The 23,701-nt window shown below is 41.9% G+C and overlaps 1 protein-coding gene across 1 annotated transcript in view; it reads left to right on the plus strand.

Moving 5' to 3' along the window:
* Positions 1–1,015: 1,015 nt before the first annotated feature.
* Positions 1,016–23,701, plus strand: part of HAO1 (hydroxyacid oxidase 1) — a 73,339-nt gene continuing 50,653 nt past the window's right edge. The window contains exons 1-4 of the mRNA XM_073672252.1: positions 1,016–1,242; positions 14,962–15,113; positions 18,440–18,695; positions 21,574–21,749. Of these exons, the coding sequence (XP_073528353.1) occupies positions 1,106–1,242; positions 14,962–15,113; positions 18,440–18,695; positions 21,574–21,749 (721 nt within the window). The 5' untranslated portion in view covers positions 1,016–1,105. The remainder of the gene's footprint in view (positions 1,243–14,961; positions 15,114–18,439; positions 18,696–21,573; positions 21,750–23,701) is intronic.

Here is a 23,701-nt window from a genome sequence, read left to right on the forward strand (position 1 = left end):
TGTCACAGTACTCATAGGTAACTTAAGACTGTCTTTGATCATCCTGAAGCTGATCATTGATCGTTCTGTCCCCCTACAGTATCTTTTTATTGGTAGCACATGTCCTGTTTACACTGGGTAATGTGCAGCCGGCGATGAGGATTTTTGTTTCAGCACAAACCATCCAATCACCCAATGAATAAGTGTTTTGCTTGTTCAATGGGTGATTGTCAATATGATTACACCTATGAATGCTCATCTGCACTGCTGATATTTTTAGATGTTTACGCTACACGCACTGTATGTAACATACGCATACATTGTATGTTACACACATACACTGCATGTTAATACAAATACACACTCTGCTTGTTACAATCACACACAAATAATGCATGTTACACATACTGCATGTTACCCACATACACATACTGCATGTTACACACATACATACAGTGCAGATTACACACACTGCATTTCACAAACACAGTATATGCCACACACACTGCATTTTACACACAAACAATGCATATTGCACAGATGCACACATACTGCATGTTACACACACATACTGCACATTACACACACTGCATTTTACACACGCACACACATTCTACATGTCACACACACTACATAGTACACACACATACTGCATGTTACTCACACTGCATTTCACAAACACTCTATCACACACACATATGCAAACACAGTCTATATGTCACACACACACTGCATATTACACACACATACACACTGGGAAAACCTAGGTGGTACTTTGCAGTTTTTAAATCTCAGCTTAGACACATGGAACAGGTGCTCATACTGGCTCCAAATTTTAATAATGCCATAAAATATAAAAGTATATAAAGTTTTTATAAAACAATGTAAGCAGAAAAAGCCAGAATACAACCTGCAAGTGATAAATGTCTCAGTTTGTCACAAAAGGAGAAAGTCCATTCTAAAACTGTATGTATGCAGACTGGTGTTTATCCATTTACAGGGAGGACTGCCATAGGTCATGTAAACATAACACCATAATAGTTATTTATTATCTTTCCCCCCATATAGCAAACTCCAAATAACCCATAGCAAGTGTTTGGTGACTCGGTGGACATATCAACTTAAAATGTCTGCAAATCCTATTACTGTGGATGATTTTGAGCAATATGCTAAGTGTTTTATGAAAAAATCAGTATATGATTATTATCGATCAGGGGCCGAAAATCAACAAACCTTAGTCGACAATGTAGCAGCATTTTCAAGGTGAGATATAGCATGCAATGATTTACTCTGCTTTTCTTGTTTTTAAAAATAATCACGATCCCCTTGTACTACATTACCCTCCTGTATCTGTCACATGTACTGTTAGTATCTGCTTGGGAACTTCAAATAATGTTGTAATGAACTCCATGGAACCCTGGAAAGGGAAATACAGCATTTAAGGGAATAATACCCACCCCTGAATATACCCACCCTAAATGCTATTCTATTATCGAGATAGGTTTAAAATTCCGTATTGAATAATTTCTTAATGTATTTTCATTTTTTTAAGTTATTAATCATGAAATGAAGCAAATACTGGGTTTTACTTTTTATAAGTAGTTTCACCTAATTAGTGACCATATAATTTTGTCTCATTGCTCTCAGTACGGCAGGTTCTCACATCCTCATTTCTCGGTTTGTGTATGAACCACAATTTCCAGACCAACCAGCGGTTTCCTATATGCCTCTTAGGCCGCGTTCACAAGTTTAGTTTTTAGTTTTGGTCAGTATTTTACATCAGTATCTGTAAGCCAAAACCAGGAGCGGGACAATCAGAGGAAAAGTATAATAGAAACACGTCACCACTTCTGGATTTATCACCCACTCATGGTTTTGTCTTCCAAATACTGATGTAAAATACTGACCGAATACTGAATGTGTGAATGTGGCCTTAGGCTGTTAGTTCAGGTCAAGAGATCTTCTGTCAGTCTGGAAACTGATAAGAAACAGCCAGTTTCTTAAGAATGGTAAAATTGGCACGAAGGTGTGACTGCAGCCTTAGAATTATAGATACGACACCTTTTAGTGGCTAACAAAAAATGTTATAAAGTAAGCTTTGGGGACAACTTGAATCTCTTCATCAGGCATCAGTTGTCTCGAAAGCTTGCAGTTGAAAGGGTGGCCCAGGTTTAGTAACAAAATCTGCAGACTTTCATGAAAATTCTGGAAACCCCTTTATTATAATTTCAGCCTTTATTTATTTATTTATTTTTAAACAGTCTTTTGTGTAAGGCTATGTGCACACGATGCAGAAATGCTCAGGATTTTTTCCTGAGCGTTTCTGCATCTCCCTGGCAGAAAAAAACGCATGCGGATTGTACATGCGTTTTCCTGCCAGGGACATGCGGAAATGAAGTGGTCCCACTGACATTTCCGCATGCAGATTGACAAGCGCTTCCCAAGCGATTAGCATCACTTGGAAAGTGCTTGTGACAACTAGGTCACACTATATAAATCCATGCAAACAGCATGGATTTATATAGTGTGACCAGAGAGAGTGGTAAAAATAAAAAAATAAATGTACTGTATACTTACCCTCCGATGGCCCCCGGTGTCCCGGTCACTCCGTTCTCCCGGCTTCCGGCAACAGTGAATTGAAAGACCTGCCGACGTCAGCGTCTCGTGACCTGTCACATGACTCTGACGTCAGCGCAGGTCCTTCAACTCACTGCAAAGTGCCGGGAACCAAGCGGGAGCGCTGCGCGGGCTGACAGAAGGTAAGTATACATTTATTTTTTATTTTATTCTTGTTTTTACAGCTTTTTAATGGTACCTGGGTGTGGAGGAGAGTCTCATCTTCTCCACACTCGGGTACCATCCGCACATTAGAACTAGAGATGAGCGGTGTTCGACTAGAACTGTTCGCCAATCTCAAATTCGAGCTGTTTTGGGCGGTGTTCGAGTTGTTTGACAAACCCGAACGATTTGCAAAAAATTCGGCTGTTCGAGGTTATGTTCGATAACTGTTCGTGCACCAAAAGCGTGTCCTGCATGTCTGGCGCTATTTAGAGCACCAATCATGCAGGGATTGTCTGCCACTCACTGTAATGCCACAGCCATGGTGGTTGTGGCATTACAGTGATTGCCCAAATTGATGGGAACAGTGCTAACAGTGAAACATGAAAAGCTGGCAATTCAGCAGCGGCATACACCGGTACCCGACAATTTAGAACCGAAAGAATAGAGCTTCACACATAGATTAGATAGATATAAACATGTCAGCCACATATATACGAAGTACAGTGAAAGTGCTGCTTACTGTACTTGTCATTTAGCGTAAAGGATTTATCAAAAAAAATAATAGTGTTTTCATGCACCGTCTCTTTAAAAAAGCCGGCCGGCAATTCAGCAGCGGTACCCGACAATTTATAACAGACAGAATAGAGCTTCACACATAGATTAGATAGATAGAAACATGTCAGCCACATATATATGAAGTACAGTGATAGTGTTGGTTACTGTACTTGTCATTTAGTATTAAAATAAAGGATTTATTATTAAAAAAATTGGCGTGGGGTTCCCCTTAATTTTAGGCTCTAGCGGAGGTTAAGCAGACGGCTGGGGCAGATGTTTGAAGCCTGGGAAGGGGGTAATACCCACGGAGCTTCCCAGGCTACTAATATCAGCCCCCAGCTGAATACATAGCCTTTACTAGCTATTAAAATGGGGGACCCCCCCAAAAAAATGACGTGGGGTCCCCCCTAATTTAATAGCTAGCAAAGGCTAGGCAGACAGCTGGGGGCTGATATTAATAGCCCAGGAAGGGAGCCATGAATATTGGCCCCCTCCCAGGCTAGAAACACCAGCCGTCAGCCGCCCCAGAAATGGCGCATTCATAGGATGCGCCAATTCTGGCACTTAGCCTCGCTCTTCCACGCTGCCCTGGTGCGGTGGCAGGGGGTAATAGGGTTGGGGTTGATGTCAGCTTATAATGCCAGCTGACATCAAGCCCAGGTTAGTAATGGAGAGGCGTCTATAAGACACCCCCATTACTAACCCCATAGTCAAAGTTAAAAAAAACACAAACACCCAGAATAAAGTCCTTTAATTGAAATAAAGACACAATCCTTTATTGTTCTAAATTAAACCATACTTACCGTCACGCCCATTCCAGCTGAAGCCAACGATCTCCTGCAATAAAAGAAAAATAATAAAGCAACCTCATCCTTACCTTTCCATGGTTCCCACGACAGCTTCAGCTCTGCTACATTGAGATGACAGGCTGGACCGCAGCAGAACGCTGCCATCCAGCCTCTCATCCCGCAGACACTGAGAAGCGCAGGCTTGCTTGCGCTGCTCAGCGTCTCTCTGTGACGACATCCAGATGAGCCGAGTTCATGTCCAATGAACTCGGCTCACCTCATGCACGTCACTGACAGCGTGGGAAAATTCTCACGCTGAAGCGGTGAGTGCAGGAGAATTCTCCCACGCTGTCAGTGACGTGCATAAGGTGAGCTCATGTCCAATGAACTCAGCTCACCTCCTGCACGTCACTGACAGCGTGGGAGAATTCTCCTGCACTCAGCGCTTCAGCGTGAGAATTCTCCCACGCTGAAGCGCTGAGTGCAGGAGAATTTTCCCACGCTGTCAGTGACGTGCATGAGGTGAGCCGAGTTCATTGGACATTAACTCGGCTCATCTGGATGCCCTCACAGAGAGACACTGTGGAGCGCAAGCAAGCCTGTGCTTCTCAGTGTCTGCGGGATGACAGGCTGGATGGCAGCGTTCTGCTGCGGTCCAGCCTGTCATCTCGATGTAGCAGAGCTGAAGCTGTCATGGGAACCATGGAAAGGTAAGGATGATGTTGCTTTATTATTTTTCTTTTATTTCAGGAGATCGTTGGCTTCAGCTGGAATGGGCGTGATGGTAAGTATGGTTTAATTTAGAACAATAAAGAATTGTGTGTTTATTTCAATTAAAGGACTTTTTTCTGGGTGTTGTGTTTTTTTTAAATACTTTACTAGAAATTCATGGTGGTCATGTCTAATATTGGCGTGACCCCATGAATTTCGGGCTTAGGGCCAGCTGATAATGCCAAGCTGGCCCTAACCCCTTTATTACCCAGTGAGCCACCGCATCAGGGCCCTGGATGAGTTGGGTACAGCGCCAGAAGATGGCGCTTCTATGAACGCGCCATTTTCCGGGGTGGCTGCGGACTGCAATTTGCAGCGGGGGTGGCCCAGAAAGCTTGGGCCTCCCTGCGCTGCGGATTCCAGCCCCCAGCTGCCTAGTTGTACCTGGCTGGACACAAAAACAGGGCGAAGCCCCACGTCAATTTTCTTTAAATTATTTCATGAAATAATTAAGAAAAAAAGGGCTTCCCTATATTGTTGTGTCCGGCCAGGTACAAATAGGCAGCTGGTGGTTGGGGGCAGCCCGTTCCTGCCTGCTGTACCTGGCTGTACACAAATATAGTGCGAAGCCCCACGTCAATTTTTTTTAAATTATTTCATGAATTTCCTGAAATAATTTAAAAAAATTGAAGTGGGGCTTCGCACTATATTTTTGTCCAGCCAGGTACAGCAGGCAGGAACGGGCTGCCCCCATCCACCAGCTGCCTATTTGTACCTGGCCGGACACAACAATATAGGGAAGCCCTTTTTTTCTTAATTATTTCATGAATTTCATGAAATAATTAAAAAAAATTGAAGTGGGGCTTCGCACTATATTTGTGTCCAGCCAGGTACAGCAGGCAGGAACGGGCTGCCCCCAACCACCAGCTGCCTATTTGTACCTGGCCGGACACAACAATATAGGGAAGGCCTTTTTTTCTTAATTATTTCATGAATTTCATGAAATAATTAAAAAAAAAGTACGTGGGGCTTCGCCCTATTTTTGTGTCCAGCCAGGTACAACTAGGCAGCTGGGGGCTGGAATCTGCAGCGCAGGGAGGCCCAAGCTTTCTGGGCCCCCCCCGCTACAAATTGCAGTCCGCAGCCACCCCGGAAAATGGCGCGTTCATAGAAGCGCCATCTTCTGGCGCTGTACCCAACTCATCCAGGGCCCTGGTGCGGTGGCTCACTGGGTAATAAAGGGGTTAGGGCCAGCTTGGTATTATCAGCTGGCCCCAAGCCCAAAATTCATGGGGTCACGCCAGTATTAGACATGACCGCCATGAATTTCTAGTAAAGTATTTAAAAAAAACACAACACCCAGAATAAAGTCCTTTAATTGAAATAAAGACACAATTCTTTATTGTTCTAAATTAAACCATACTTACCATCACACCCATTCCAGCTGAAGCCAACGATCTCCTGCAATAAAAGAAAAATAATAAACCAACCTCATCCTTACCTTTCCATGGTTCCCACGACAGCTTCAGCTCTGCTACATCGAGATGACTGGCTGGACCGCAGCAGAACGCTGCCATCCAGTCTGTCATCCCGCAGACACTGAGAAGCGCAGGCATGCTTGCGCTCCTCACTGTCTCGCTGTCACGGCATCCAGATGAGCCGAGGTCATGTCCAATGAACTCGGCTCACCTCATGCACGTCACTGACAGCGTGGGAAAATTCTCACGCTGAAGTGCTGAGTGCAGGAGAATTCTCCCACGCTGTCAGTGATGTGCATGAGGTGAGCTCATGTCCAATGAACTCAGCTCACCTCCTGCACGTCACTGACAGCGTGGGAAAATTCTCCTGCAATCAGCGCTTCAGCGTGAGAATTTTCCCACGCTGTCAGTGACGTGCATGAGGTGAGCCGAGTTCATTGGACATGAACTCGGCTCATCTGGATGTCGTCACAGAGAGACGCTGAGCAGCGCAAGCAAGCCTGCGCTTCTCAGTGTCTGCGGGATGACAGGCTGGATGGCAGCGTTCTGCTGCGGTCCAGCCTGTCATCTCGATGTAGCAGAGCTGAAGCTGTCGTGGGAACCATGGAAAGGTAAGGATGAGGTTGCTTTATTATTTTTCTTTTATTGCAGGAGATCGTTGGCTTCAGCTGGAATGGGCGTGATGGTAAGTATGGTTTAATTTAGAACAATAAAGGATTGTGTCTTTATTTCAATTAAAGGACTTTATTCTGGGTGTTTGTGTTTTTTTTAACTTTGACTATGGGGTTAGTAATGGGGGTGTCTTATAGACGCCTCTCCATTACTAACCTGGGCTTGATGTCAGCTGGCATTATAAGCTGACATCAACCCCAACCCTATTACCCCCTGCCACCGCACCAGGGCAGCGTGGAAGAGCGAGGCTAAGTGCCAGAATTGGCGCATCCTATGAATGCGCCATTTCTGGGGCGGCTGACGGCTGGTGTTTCTAGCCTGGGAGGGGGCCAATATTCATGGCTCCCTTCCTGGGCTATTAATATCAGCCCCCAGCTGTCTGCCTAGCCTTTGCTAGCTATTAAATTAGGGGGGACCCCACGTCATTTTTTTTGGGGGGTCCCCCATTTTAATAGCTAGTAAAGGCTATGTATTCAGCTGGGGGCTGATATTAGTAGCCTGGGAAGCTCCGTGGGTATTACCCCCTTCCCAGGCTTCAAACATCTGCCCCAGCCGTCTGCTTAACCTCCGCTAGAGCCTAAAATTAAGGGGAACCCCACGCCAATTTTTTTAATAATAAATCCTTTATTTTAATACTAAATGACAAGTACAGTAACCAACACTATCACTGTACTTCATATATATGTGACTGACATGTTTCTATCTATCTAATCTATGTGTGATGCTCTATCTTTCTGTTCTAAATTGTCGGGTACCGCTGCTGAATTGCCGGCCGGCTTTTTTAAAGAGACAGTGCATGAAAACACTATTATTTTTTTTAAATAAATCCTTTACACTAAATGACAAGTACAGTAAGCAACACTATCACTGTACTTATTATATATGTGACTGACATGTTTCTATCTATCTAATCTATGTGTGAAGCTCTATTCTTTCTGTTCTAAATTGTCGGGTACAGATGCTGAATTGCCGGCCGGCTTTTTTAAAGAGACTGTGCATGAAAACACTAATATTTTTTTTAATAAATCCTTTACACTAAATGACAAGTGCAGTAACCAACACTGTCACTGTGCTTCTTATATGTGTGAATGACATGTTTCTATCTATCTAATCTATGTGTGATGCTCTATTCCTTCTTGTCTAAATTGTCGGGTACCGGTGTATGCCGCTGCTGAATTTGCCGGCCGGCTTTTTTAAAGAGAGTGTCTTCTGAGCAGTTTGTCAGCTTTTGGACACCTTTGCAGGTGTTTTCTATGTGTTTCTATGTGTTTTTGTTTGCCTGCCATTGGTTTTAACGGTGTTCGACGGTGTTCTAAGGTGTTCGACGAACAGTTCGACGAACAGTTCCTCGAACATCCCGGTGTTCGACAAACCGAACCGAACCCGAACACTACGGGGGTGGCTCAACACTAATTAGAACGCGCCAATAACGCAAGTACAAATGCAGTCTTGCGGTATTGGCGTGTTCTAATGCAAGTCAATGGCGGCGAAAATGCCGCGTTTCCGCAAAATTAATGGACATGCTGTGGATTTTTGAGCGCAGCATAAACGCTGCGGAAAAATCTGCAGCATGGGCACAGCACATGCAGATTTCCATCGGGGAACATTGCTTCCCTTCTACCATGCGTTTTTAATGCGTTTACGCGGCGTTTCCGCAGCTGCAAAAACGCAGCGGAAACGCATTAAAAACGCATCGTGTGCACACAGCCTAACAGTAAATGTTCTTGGAAGAAGGAAGCTCCACTCTAGTTGGGCTCATTCATTTTGCTACAGAGTGAGTGAGAACCTATATAATATTATCAAACAAGGCCATGGGGAATAGGTCAGAGTTGTATCATGACTCTTTTCGGCTCAAGTGCAAAATCTGTAACACGGCCCCACAAGCAACACTCTTTAGTTACAGTACTGACTCTTCATACAGTGCAGAGAGATCTTTTTCAATATAATCTTCCGAGCATACCATTGGGAGAAACATGGACATACTGTCCATAGCGGCAGTCCACCTGGCCGCTATGGGGCCCCTGAGTCAGGGCGACTGATGTAGTTTGGCATCAGGCCCGCTCCTCCTGTTATCACAATTTCAGCGGTATACACTTCCCCAGGACACGGATACATTTGAATAGAATTGTCTGTGACCAACCATTCAGACTGCGCCTGTGAGTCTTGAGACTCTATTCAGCAAGAGTGATGACGTCACTACTACACCGGAGCAGCGTGCCAGGAGAAAAAGGTAATGTTAGTAGTGATTTTTTTGTTAAATGTCATTAATTGTGGCAGCATCATTCTAAGTGAGGGTCTGTGAGGATCATCATATTGAGTGGGGAGCTGTGGGGGCCCTTATAGTGAGTTGGGGCTGGAGGGAGGGGTCCTTATGCTGAGTGAGTCATTATTCTGAGTGGCGGCTGGTGGGGGGCCATTACACTGAGTGGTGGGATATGGAGGACTGTGAGGGCTCATATACTGAGTTGGGGACTGTGGAGTGGGGGGCCCCATGCTGAGTGGTGAGCTGTAGGGGTCCTCATTCTGTGCAGGGAGTTGTTATTGCCCTCATACTGTGTCAGGGACTGTGGGGGCCCTTTGCTGAGTAGTAGGCTGTGGAAGTCATCATACTGTGATGTGTGGGGTGAAATTGTGAGGGGATAATTCTCTGTGAGGATACCATATTCAGTGTGTGTGTGGATGGGAGCACTTTTGGAGGCCATAAAAGTGAAGGGGTATCCCTGGTGAGAACACTAATGGGCTTCAATAGGGACATAATTACCATGTACATGCTACAATACATGTCCGTATATATATATATATATATATATATATATATATATATATATTTATATACAGTTCATTGAAAAAGTATTCATATCCTGTGAACTTTTCCACATTTTTCCATGTTATGCCACAAACTTATATGTTTTTATTTGGAGTTTATGTAACATACCAACACAAAAAAACAAGTATTTGATAAGTGTGGTATGGAAATGATACATAGTTTTCTAAATATTTAAAAAATATAATTTTGAAAATGGTGACGTGCATTTGTATTTAGCCCCCTGTAGTCTGATACCCCTAAAAAAAATCAGGAGTGGCCAATTGCCTCCTGAAGTCACATAATTAGCAAATTGAATCTACATGTAGGCAATTTATTCTCATTATAACTAAAACTGTTCTGTACAGGCCTCAGAGATTTGTTTGAGAACATTGGGATCAAACAGCACCATGAAAACCAAGGAACACACCATACAGGTCAGGGATAAAGTTGTGGAGAAGAGTAAAAGAGGGTTAGATCATGAAAAATAGTCCAAGCTCTGAACATCTCACAGAGCACTGTTCAAAACATCATCCAAAAACTCAGTATGGCACAACTGCAATCCTATCAAAATATGGCCATCCACCTAAATAACATCACAAGCAAGGAGAGCACTAATTAGAGAAGAAGTGAAGAGGCCCATAGTCGCTCTAAAGAAGCTACAGAGATCCATAGCTCATCTGAGATAATCTGTCCAAAGGACAACTATTAGCCGTATAATCCACAAATCTGGCTTAAGAATAATAATAAGCCATAAGAAGTCCTGTTTGCAGTTTGCAAAAAGCCATGTAGAGGACACAGCTAGCATGTGGAAAAGGGTGTTCTGGTCAGATGATACCAAATTAGAACTTTATGGGCTGAATGCAAAATGCTATGTGTGGTGGAAAACAAACACTGCACATGACCCTAAAAACACCATCCTCACAGTCAAAAATGATGGTGGCAGCATAATACTGTGGGGATGCTTATCTTCGGCAGGGACAGGGAAGCTGGTCAGAGTTGATGGGCAGATGGATGAAATTTAAAGACTGGGCAATTCTGGAGGTAAACCTGTTAGAGGCTGCAAAAGACTTGATACTGGGGTTCACCTTCCAGCAGGACAATGACCCTAAACATACTGCCAGAGCTACAATGGCATGGGTTAGATCAAAGCATATTCATGTGTTTAAATAGCCCAGTCACAGTCCAGACCTAAATCCCATTGAGAATCTGTGGCAAATGGGGAGGGGTCCTAATTATAACTTCTGCTATGGGGTTCTATGATTTCTATGTACGCCACTGATTGGAGATACAGTGTAGGTGTATTTATTGAAGCTGTACCTTCTTCTGTAGATGTAAAGGAAGTGATTTTTTTAACCACAGCAATAATTTGTTTTAATGATTCATACTGTAGTTTTTGTTTTTGGAAATTATTTTTAATATTGTGGCAATATTAAAGTTGAGGGATGTTTAACATAAAGTTTATTTATAAACAGATGACATGGGAGTATTGAACAACTAAAGCAATTGGGATTTTTTTTTCAGAAAGCCATTTTTAATAAAGCACTCACACCAGAAGTGACTAAAGCTTCTACAACATCTGAAATCCCTAAGTAAATTGCCAGCTACTCTATACATTTCCCATACAGTCTGGAAATGAAATATTACACGGTGACCATTAAAATGAATTGCCATGCATATAATAAATTGACATGTCCACCAGTGTTATTCATTATGAGCCAATGATACTTCTGGCTTATATATAAAGATCCGCAGAAAGGACCTTCCTCTGTGACATCTGTATATTATACTGTAAGTGATACTAAGGTTGATGACATGAGACCACTGAAGTCTGAGCTTGATTGCACACGTAAGTTCAAGAGGGTGTTAACAGAGATTTGTCTCTTCAGGCATGTACTTTTTCCCCATCATGCAGGGGATGAAGAACACACCCACAGAGATGGTCAGAGCCGGCTTTCTCTGTGTGAGTCATGTAATCACACAGTCCTGCTGTCCTTACAGATGTCTCTGCTCACATCTATTGTGATTGCAAGCAGGGGAGGCAATCAGAGCAGAGCTGTGTGTCATTACAAATAAATCTGTAGCTCTCATTTCACGGCACTGTCAGCTCTACTGTACAACTCCTCTCCCTGCACTGACAGTGCAGTGAAATGACAGCTGCAGACACAGACTTGTTTGTAATGACACACAGTTCTGTTCTTCTCCACTCCTTCACACTGAGGCTAGAGTAACATGACCTTTTTCTCTCATCCGAGAAAATTTGTCCAATTATGCTAATCACACTCTAATCAGAGTTTGATCAGAGTGTGATCAGATTTTCTCAGAGGTGGAGAAAATGAAAAATGAAAAAACAATTTCTCCACCCTCTCATCCAAGGGCAGTCTGATTTTTTTTTACGGACCCATACAGTTGAATGGATGAAAGCCATCTGATTCTCAAAGACAAATCGTGCATGCTGCAATTTTTTCCTCAGACTGACTTGCTGCAAGAAAAAAAAGCGGACATCTGCATGGTCGCATGGAATAACAAGGGGACGAGTGCTGTCATCAAAATGACAAATAAAACTCTTCCAATTTCTGACTGCCGTGAAATGAGAACTGCAAAAGGTGTTTGTAATGATGCACAGCTCTGCTCTACTCTCTTCTATTGCTTGTAATAACAGTAGATGCGGGCAGTGAGATCAATGAAGAAAGGAGGGCTGTGTGTCATCACATGTCTCACATAGAGAAAGCCAGCTCTGTCATCCTTTAGGGGCGTGTTTTTTTCCCTTCTATGGCCCCTCATTCTTATGATTGGTCAATATCATGTGGGGGAAAAGTAAACACCCACAGAGAAGAATCTCTGCTAACGTCTCAGTGATCTTATTGAAAATTAGAATATAAATTTTGCAAGCTAATATCTCCGCACTGGAGGTAAGAAACTAACAAATAAAATATATGCTTTATGTAGCTCTACCATCACTATTCCATGATGTGGCCAGTTTAACATGCTCAAACTGGTGAAAGATCCTCTTTAGAGAGTTGGACATAGACCAGTCTGTGATGACTATTTTCTGAGCTAGATGTTTATTCGTAGAAGAGAAAGAATGGATTTGATCAACTTAGAAATAAAATAAAAGTCAGACTCTACAATTGGTTACTGCTTAGTATGGAATTTAGTGCCACTACAAAGAAGCCCTTGTCTGTAGTGAGCGTGTGGGTAAGCTACAATGTAAAAACATCATAAAAATTATATCAAAATAGACGTCTCTATTTCTTCAGCACATAAAATCAGATGAAGATAACAATTAGCTGTAAATATATTATAAACACATTCTAAATAGCAGTAAATAACTATGTATCTGGATTAAGTGTAAACTAAATACACATTAATCTAAAAAATGACTGCTTAAATATTGTAGGTTTTGTAGAAAGTTTGAGAATCCTGTAGCGTTTTCTAAATGTTCGCATAAGTGCATTTAGATTAAAGTGATCAATGAAGATCACCTTATAAAATTAATAACACAACATCAGTACTAATTTTAATTGGTTTATTGATGATAAAACATCTTTGTGATTGTGAGGCAGCAAGTTTTTGCAAAATTTCCTCAAGGGTTAAATCACCTAGACATCATTGTGGGGAAATTGTTTTAAATGAATGTATTTAAGGATAAAAAAAAATATTTTTACAATTGGGCTTCATTAAAAATGTTGCAACATTTTGATTTTACAGACTCTTTATTTCAGTGCACATTTTTGGCTGCAAGATGAGATAACTGAGAATCTGTCAGTAAACTCAGTTGGTTGGAAGTTTGTAAAAATAGAGATAATACGTTGATTTTATCTGTAGTTTTCTTCCCACATGAAAGTTTGAATCACCATTGGTGGGACAAATGGTCATAGAAGATTTTACTCAAAAAATTGTTACAAACTCCCTGTAAAGGAAGGTTCACACGAGCATATAAAAAAGTCATTCAGAGTTTCATCCAGAAAAGTGGGATGATTTTTTTCTTTACAGCAGCAGCTAATAATCATTCATTTAGTTTCCTATGTTAAAGAATTGCAATGTATCTGTAAAAATTGGATGCTAGACTGTGGCTCCGTACGGCATCCAATTTTTTTCATGCACCCATGGACTTGAATGGACGAGTCTCATCCGACTTATTGAAGAAACTAAGAAACTAGTGCATGCTGTGATTTTTTTTTCACATGCAGATTCAGTAAGTGAAAAAAATCCTTTATCTGCTCTGCCCCATTGAATAACATTGGTCCAATTTTTTCACGCACGGTACTTGGACCAAAAATACTGTCCTGTGAACGAGCCCTTAGGCTGAGCGCACTGACAGATGCTTAGAAAATCTCATTCTGCAGTCAGCAATGCACAGAGAAACAAACAGCCTTAGGCCACGGCCCCACTATCAGTATTTGGTCAGTATTCGGTCAGTATTTTGTTTCAGGAGTGGGAGCCAAAACCAGGTGAGGAACAATCAGAGAAAAGGTATAATAGAAACAAGTCACCAATTCTGCATTTATCACCCACTCCTGGTTTTGGCTCCCACTCCTGAGAAAAAATACTGACTGAATACTGACCAAATACTGATACTGGGCAGTGGATTTAAAAGCAAAATAAAATTTGTTGCTAAATTTTTGATGAAGTTCAATTGTAAAAATTATTTTTAGCCCAAAATACAAGGATTTCGGTAAAATAAAATTGCCACCAAAAGCGTCCATATTTTTTAACCCACAGATAAAACACCACCATTTTCCATATCACTTTACAATCATGGAAAGAGCTAATAAAGAAGATGCCAAAATGCTAAAATAAATAAACATTTACTTTGAAATGAGAGTGTTGAAAAGCGCATAATTTATAGGAAATTTGGGGAGAAGCAAAACTGATATAATTGCCACTTGGAATGGGCAGAATATACAATGGCAGTGTAATGGTCTTGTAAAGATCGGGATGACACCTCTTCTGTACAAATGCGGATAAAACAGTGTGACATGGCAACAATACGGTGTTTGCTTTATTACTGGATTGGATTCAGTTGCGGAACTGCTACTTGTCATTAGCACCTTGATTAAAGAATTGGCACAAATAACTGCTATGAAAAATGATCCTTTTAGGACTTGCCTTGAAATGTTGCCTAATTGCAAAAATATGAAGACTAATCCTAAACACGTGTTTGTCATCTAAACCATCTCATTGTTGTCAGATGGAGGTTGTATCCGCGTGTTCTGAGAGATGTTTCGGCTGCCAATCTCTCGACAACCATCCTAGGACAGAAAGTGAGTATGCCAATATGTGTAGGAGCAACAGCAATGCAGAGGATGGCGCATCCCGATGGAGAAACGGCAACTGTGCGAGGTAAACCCGCTCTTCTTGTAACACAAGACTGTGCCCCTCCATAGAGAGGCATCCGGTAAAAAACATATACCATGCCAGATACGTTTTTTAAACAGAGGAATTGCTTCCATTAAACTTGTACATCCATTGAGTACTCCTCAGGACTAGTGATGAGCGAGCTTGCTCATTACTCGAGATTTACAAGCATGCTCGGGTGTTTTCCGTGTATCTTCAGCGTGCTCGGGTGCTATGTTTTCGTCACTCCGTGCTCATGATTTGCGACTGTTTGAGAGCGTTAATACATGTGAGGAATGCTTGTTTCTTAGGCATTCCTCACGTGTATTAAAGCTGTCAAACAGTCACAAATCATGAGCACGGAGTGACGAAAACATAACACCGAGCACCGCTGAAGATACTCGGCGAGCACCCGAGCATGCTCGCCGAAAGGGTTAGCAGAACATACTCGCTCATCACTACTCAGGACTGAAACGTTGGACTGGCACTGCAGAATGCAATTTCAGTTTATCATTACTTCCAAGATGCTGCTAACCATTAATGGTTTATTATTAATATTTTAAGCTCAATGGGGCAGATTTACTAATCCTGTGTAATAGTTAGACCGTTTGAGAGTCTTAAAATTTATCCAAATTAATAGCAGTGGTCCATTCTGGATGGCAAATTTGCTGCATCCTTAAGCTATCTTCACACGTTGCGTTTTAACATCAGTTTTCGCTGCGTTTTTTATGAAAATTAAAAGCTGTTTTTTACAGTACCAGCAAAAGCTTTGAGGTTTAAAAAATCTCACGGACGCTCTTGTTTTTTTCCTTACTGAATTGGAAAACTTCTGCTTTTTTTTAAAATTTGCATCATGTCAATTCTTTCAGAGTTTTTTCAGTTTTTTCACTGTTGTCAGTTTTTGCAGAGTTTTTAGTAAAAAAAAGCCCCGCAGATACAGTAGGATGTGAAACCCATTTATTTTTGCGATTTTCCCAAATATAAACCATAATGTCTCGGTGTCATCGCATAAGCATGGCTGTTAGTATTTTTTTTATTGTAAAGTAATTTACACTTTTATTTTCATAAAGCAATCGTTTAGTTTCTCCTGAATCCAAACATAGTTTAATTAAATTAGTGATGTGTTAAAGTAAACAATGTCCCAACTAATAAGCATAAAAAAAACTTTTTCCCCTAAGTAATTTTATCAAATTGCCCTTTTTTGCAAAAAATGTTTTATGTTTTCACATACAGTGGTGGCCAAAAGTATTGGCACCCCTGCAATTCTGTCAGATAATACTCAGTTTCTTCCTGAAAATGATTGCAATCACAAATTCTTTGGTATTATTCTCTTCATTTAATTTGTCTTCAATGGAAAAACACAAAAAGAATTGTCCTAAAGCCAAACTGGATACAATTCCACACCAAACCTAAAAAAGGGGGTGGACAAAAGTATTGGCACTGTTTGAAAAATCATGTGATGCTTCTCTAATTCATGTAATTAACAGCACCTGTAACTTACCTGTGGCACCTAACAGGTGTTGGCAATAACTTAATCACACTTGCAGCCAGTTAACATGGATTAAAGTTGACTCAACCTCTGTCCTGTGTCCTTGTGTGTACCACATTGAGCATGGAGAAAAGAAAGAAGACCAAAGAACTGTCTGAGGACTTGAGAAACCAAATTGTGAGGAAGCATGAGCAATCTCAAGGCTACAAGTCCATCTTCAAAGACCTGAATGTTCCTGTGTTTTCCATGCGCAGTGTCATCAAGAAGTTTAAAGCCCATGGCACTGTGGCTAACCTCCCTAGATGTGGACGGAAAAGAAAAATTGAGAGATTTCAATGCAAGATTGTGCGGATGGTGGATAAAGAACCGCGACTAACATCCAAACAAGTTCAAGCTGCCCTGCAGTCCGAGGGTACAACAGTGTCGACCCCTACTATCCGTCGGCGTCTGAATGAAAAGGGACTGTATGGTAGGATACCCAGGAAGACCCCACTTCTTACCCCGAGACATAAAAAAGCCAGGCTGTAGTTTGACAAAACTTACCTGAGAAAGCCTAAAACGTTTTGGAAAAATGTTCTCTGGTCAGATGAGACAAAAGTAGAGCTTTTTGGGAAAAAGCATCAACATAGAGCGTGCAGGAAAAAAAAGAGGCATTCAAAGAAAAGAACACGGTCCCTACAGTCAAACATGGCGGAGGTTCCCTGATGTTTTGGGGTTCCTTTGCTGCCTCTGGCACTGGACTGCTTGACCGTGTGCATGGCATTATGAAGTCTGAAGACTACCAACAAATTTTGCAGCATAATGTAGGGCCCAGTGTGAGAAAGCTGGGTCTCCCTCAGAAGTCATTGGTCTTCCAGCAGGACAATGACCCAAAACACACTTCCAAAAGCACTATAAAATGGTTTTAGAGAAAGCACTGGAGACTTCTAAGGTGGCCAGCAATGAGTCCAGACCTGAATCCCATAGAACACCTGTGGAGAGATCTCAAAATGGCAGTTTGGAGAAGGCACCCTTCAAATATCAGGGACCTGGAGCAGTTTGCCAAAGAAGAATGGTCTACAATTCCAGCAGAGCATTGTAAGAAACTCATTGATGGTTACCGGAAGCGGTTATTCGCAGTTATTTTGGCTAAAGGTGGTGCAACCAAGTATTAGGCTGAGGGTGCCAATACTTTTGTCTGGCCCATTTTTGGAGTTTTGTGTGAAATGATCAATGATTTGATTTTTGCTTCATTCTCTTTTGTGTTTCTTCCTTGCAAGCAAATTAAATGAAGATAATAATACCAAAGAATTTGTGATTGCAATCATTTTCAGGAAGAAACTGAGTATTATCTGACAGAATTGCAGGGGTGCTAATACTTTTGGCCACCACTGTAAGTCCTGAATTGGTGGCCTAACACCTTGTATTGTTCATGCTTACGAGTTGGAAGCAAAGCTGAATTTTGGGATCCTGAAAAATGCAGCAAAAAAAAAAAGCAGCAAAGCCTGCATTTTGGCTGCAGCTTTCTTTCAGAAAAAAAAAACGCAGCAAAAAATTACGTGTGAACATAGCCTTAGACATTCTTGTCAATCTTTACACTTTCTGTTGGTTGACTTTTCTGCACCTAAATTTTGACTCAGTTTGGTGAATGTTACTTTTTTTTACACCACTTCCATTGTCTGCTAAACCCTCTCTAAACCCTGAAGCCACGTACCCTTTTCCAATGAGTTACAGTGCTTTAGAAACACAATATATAGTTCTAAAAGTAGATGCTCTAATATGCACCACACTTGAGAGTATTATGGGTAGCATTCATATATTGCCAATATTTCCATGTTGTACATAGGCTCTTTTTACAATTTAGCTTGCAGGTCAGCTGGAACAGGAATGATGTTGAGCTCTTGGGCCACCTCCTCCATTGAAGAAGTTGCTGAAGCTGCACCGGACTGTCTACGCTGGATGCAGCTGTACATCTACAAAGATCGCAACCTAACAAAGTCACTGGTTCAAAGGGCTGAACAGCATGGATATAAAGCAATCTTTCTAACTGTGGACACTCCTTATCTGGGGAGGAGACTTGATGACGTGCGGAATAAGTTCCAACTACCTCCTCATCTCAGGTAATATTTTGCCATTTAACAATTACTGATAGTTAAAGGGAACCTGTCAAACGATTTATACTTACCAAATGTATCAAAGCCTACATGCATGATTGCAGCCAGACATGTTTTTCTCTGAAATGCTCAGCCATTTCAGAGAAAACATAGTTTAAAGAGCTGGTCAAGGACCATAAGCAGAGATAAGACTAGTTCACACATGGGAGAGACCTGTCAATCAACTAGAGCAATGCAGGGAAAAGCCGTCTGGGGCGGCGTCAGACTTGTAAGCCCTCTGGCCCTCTGGATCCTTGGCTGGTTCTTCAAACTATGATTTCTCTGAAATGCTGGAGTGTTTGAAGGAAAAATTACCTGACCGGTGTTGTTCATGTCAGACTTGATGAGGGGACTTGGTGGAGTCAAAGGTAATTTATGAATCAGGCGAGTCTTAAAAGTGGCGTGTGCCTCCACCTCCTATACTAGTGTTTCGCCCCTGGGGGTTCAGTCGCCACAGAGGTACTGTATCTCACCCAGAGGTGTGGCATCTCCTTCTCTGAGGTAAGGATGGAGTACTGCCCGGGACCCCAACACCTGCACTCAACACTACACTACTCCAGGCCGGCTGGAAGGGAATTATGCACTTCTTTTGCTGCCCCGTCCCTGGCTGGAGTGGGGGGAACCAAAAGTGAGGGGGAATCAAGTAGTGGGTGTGGGTGGAGGACGCAGACCAGGGGAGCACTTGAAGATATATATATATATATATATATATATATATATATATATATAGGGAAGCCATCTTTTTCTTAGAGAGTTGAAGAGTGAGTCAGAGGAGGAGAAGTGGAGGGAGCAGAGGCTCTTCAGGAGCTCTGCTCGGGAGGCAGGCTCAGCCTGTCATGCCCAAGACTGAGAGAGGAGTGGGAGCATGGGAGGAAGGCTCCAGTAACAGAAGGGATCCCAGGGGGTACGGTGAGTGCAGGACGGCACCCGTACGCCCGAATCTGCCAGGCGTCAGAAGGATCAGGCCGCAAGAAGGGAACCGGTCCCTGGACTAGCCGAGTTACTTTAAGTCTCAGCTAGAAAACCGGAGGCTTCTGCACTTTCAAGGTGCAGTTGCCACATCTGCACCTAAGCCGCCGAAAAGGGCACCAAGCAAGGTCCGGGAACTCCAAGTTGCCCAGGGGGATCTCAAGGTACCTGATCGGGACTTTGTGTGGTGGGGCGCATGGCAGGAGGGAGAGACCCAGCGCGGGAAGTCAGCTGAGAAAGGAACATACAGAGAGGGGTCCTGTTAAGTGCTCTTGAGATACTTGAGGGAGTGCTGAGCCCCTGACTGGTGAACACAGCGCGACGTGTATAGTGCCACCTGAGGAACCTAAATAACTGTGAGTAAACTCTGATGACTACACCCCACTGTTTCTGTCAGTTATTTCTACCACGTTATCGCTCCTGCACTGCAACGCCCAGCATCACCATCTGCACCTACACTACCCTGGAGCTGTGCTCTGCCTGTGGAGAGCCGCACCGACTCAGCTGCCCTAACATCTGCCCCAGAGGTCTGCAGCAGCGCCGGTACCCATTACCGGGAACCACAGGTGGAGTCACGAGACAAAACTGTTATTCATCCCATCAAGTGACAAACCCCTTTTAAAGAGTGATCCCAGGGTACGGGCCCGGGAGCCGACTGCCATGATGTCCCAAGAAGGTAACGGCCCGGGTACCGAGTCCCCCATATCACCCTGGGCGAGTCACTAGCACAGCTTCTATCCTTCACTTATTTCCCCTTCATATGCATTCCTCCTCTTCTACTGCCTGATTCTTCCACTCTTGAGATCTATATAAAACCTTCTCCCCTTCATACTGCTATTTCCAACAATAAGTGAAGGAAGGGAGAGCGCTAAGAGAGCTGTCAGGAGTAGGAGCTATGATGAATTTTTAATATTTTTTGTCAAGCACTGAGCTAGATACTTTCAGCAGGAGCAAAATAGCAGAAAAAATGTAATGGAGACTACTTAGAAAATTGTTTAATTTTGCATTTAGAAAGCAAATGAACAATAAGAAAAATTTAGTGGAAATGCCTTAAGCGTTTATACAGTCAAGACAGACACACACTAAAGATTTTGGCCTCGATTCATCAAGATCGGCGGTATTCACTTAAGACTTAATGAAGGAGCGTGCTGGAGTCAGCCACTCCAGATTCATTAAGAGGCACATACCTCTTAATGAATCAGGAGCGCCTGAAAAGTGTTGTGCGCCTCCATGTGTGCCTCACCACAAATCTTACTTGTAGACTGGAGTAAGATTTGCGGAGTAGTGAAAACCACCGTTCATCATGAATTTGATCAGTGGGGGTTGCTACACCCCTGTCCCTTCCCTGCTCCACCCGCCGTGTTGGAGCTGGTCGAAAATGGTGCAAGAACACCAAAAGTTGCAAAAATTTAAGTGCAGACTCGCGTTGCGCCAAAACTTTGCAACTTTTCAACATTTTTTTCACTCCAGAATTCTGGTGTAAAACCTTTGATGAATAGGGCAGTTTGTGTTGAATCGAGTAGGGGAGGCAACCAAAATCAAAAGGGATGACCTTCAGTTCAGCAAGTGGCAGTGTTTTAGATTATTTTATTGCTATTTTTGTGAATTTTTGGGTGTAAATTCTCTTTATCGACCACAAACATTCTACAGTTCATGTTATTTATCCTGAATTTATCTTTTTAAGCGCTCACTGAATCAATTAGTATATGTGAGATTTATTAAAGTGTCAACTTAAAAAATACATTGCTGATCCCAAACAATCCACTTAGTCCAATGGGATGCAGGCTAAAAAAGATTAAAATGTTTCAACCCTGCTAATATTCCCCTTACGTTTACTCCTAACCTGCTATTCATTTCTGCTAATAAATATCTGAAGGATGAAAAACTTTGAGACTGAAGACTTGGCATTTTCATCAAAACAAGGCTATGGAGACAACAGTGGTTTGGCAGTGTATGTATCACAAGCTATTGATGCTTCTATCAAGTGGGAAGACATCGAGTGGCTTAAAGGATTAACATCTCTACCCATAGTAGCCAAAGGGATTTTAACAGGTCTGTAAAAATGTAACACCGCATTACAACATAATCAATGAATTCAGCATTGAATTTGTATTATCTTATGACAAGCCCTGTAGACACATTACCGGATTGCACCAATGAGGATCTACGACCCGCCCCAGAGGTGGCAAAGCTCAAAGTGCTGAAACACTCCTTGAATACCATGTCCATTGAGTGTGTTGTCTGTAAGGTGACACCAATTCTTAAAGGGCTGTGGATCTCAGGTTGCAGGTCTCGTCAAATGCTCCAGTGTTACATGTCCCCCCCGACTTGTCACAAGATATTACAGTAAACAATCAATAGAAATCAATAATTGAATTCAAACAAACAAAATGTAACTTAAAAAATAATGAAACCCCAGTATTACGTTTTTTGTCCGACACATCAGTGCAATAAAATGCAATAAGAGGCGATCAAAACATCGTATCTACCCCAAAATGGTATCAATAAAAATGTCAACTCAGGGCACAAAAATAAGCCATCACACAGACCCACATCCTGAAAAATGAAAACTCTATAGGTCTCAGAAAATGAAGACAAATGCAAAAACTTTTTTTTCATATAAATATTGGAATTTTTCTTTCACTATTTAAATAAAAAATAAACTATACATGTTTGGTATCTGCGTACACGTACTGACCTGGAGAATAGTATTGGCAGATCAGTTTAACCATATAGTGAACATGGTAAATAAAAAATCCCAAAAAACAATTGTGGAATTACACTTTTTTTTGCAATTTAACCTCACTTGTAATTTTATTTCCAGTACACTGTATGGTAAACTCAATGGTGTCATTAATACGTACATATATCTAACTACTTGCCTGTTATGCCCTGCGATGGATCGGTCCTTGTTAAGAGCATTCATGGACCGCTCCAGACAGCAATTCTCCTTCTCCCAGTGACATACTCTACCCTGCTATGGGGCATCATTGCTGATGCCACGCTGATTGGCAGCTGGCTCCCTTCTGCCTAACTGCGGGGAGCCGGCTGTCATTTAGCATGATGACGGTAGTGACGTCCAATTGACAGAGCAAACCGGAGAGAGGTTGATGTGAGGACAAAAGAAGTAGGAGAATTCCTGAGCTAGGAAAGATCTCCAAAGGGCAGAACAGGCAGGGAGTTAACAACTACCTGCCGATAATCCTTAGCGCATTAGGGAAAAAAAACATATGGTAATTCCTAGATAACCCCTTTAATTTAAAGTGGTCAAAGAAATAAACTAGTATGTATCAAGCTTACTAAGATGTTTCAGGCCAGATGCACGGCACAGACTACTTCCAGAATATGATATTCCATAAGATAAAGGCTTTATTATATATCCACTAAAGGACCCCATCTTTGTACTCATAGGAGAATAGGAAATTGACAATCTAGTGCAATGCTAAATTACTGAAAAAAAAAAAGTAACAATAGCTAAAAAAAAAATTAATAAAATAAAAATATTAACCCTCCGTTACTTCCTTCCTCCATTAAAAAATAAAAAAGTATATTTTTAAAGTAAAATCATTCATAAAAGAGAATGAAAAAAAAAGTGAACTCCTAAATTGCTGTTTTTCACTCACCTCACTTCCCGCCAAAATAGATAGCAAAAAGCAGTTAAATCATATGTACCCCAAAACGTTTAAAAGCTGTCAAATAACAAAATCTTCATACATTTGGCCTCACCGTGATCATAATGACCAGCAGACTCAAATTGCCAGGTCATTTTTACTGCACAACAAACGTCGTAAAAATAAGACCCAAAAATTTATAGTGGAATTGCTATTTTTTTTTCATCATTTCACCCTACTTTTTCTCTTTTGCTAGTAAGATATATCGCAAAGTGAATGGTGTAATTTAACACTAAAACTTGTCTCGTGAGAAACATATACATATGTTTCTCATATACAAAGCTCTCATATACACTATATGGCTTTGTGGATGGAAAAATAAAAAAAGTTATG

This window comes from Phyllobates terribilis, unplaced genomic scaffold (genome assembly GCF_046119375.1).
Source record: "Phyllobates terribilis strain yellow unplaced genomic scaffold, ASM4611937v1 Scaffold_3__8_contigs__length_932513732, whole genome shotgun sequence".
Classification (NCBI taxonomy): domain Eukaryota; kingdom Metazoa; phylum Chordata; class Amphibia; order Anura; family Dendrobatidae; genus Phyllobates; species Phyllobates terribilis.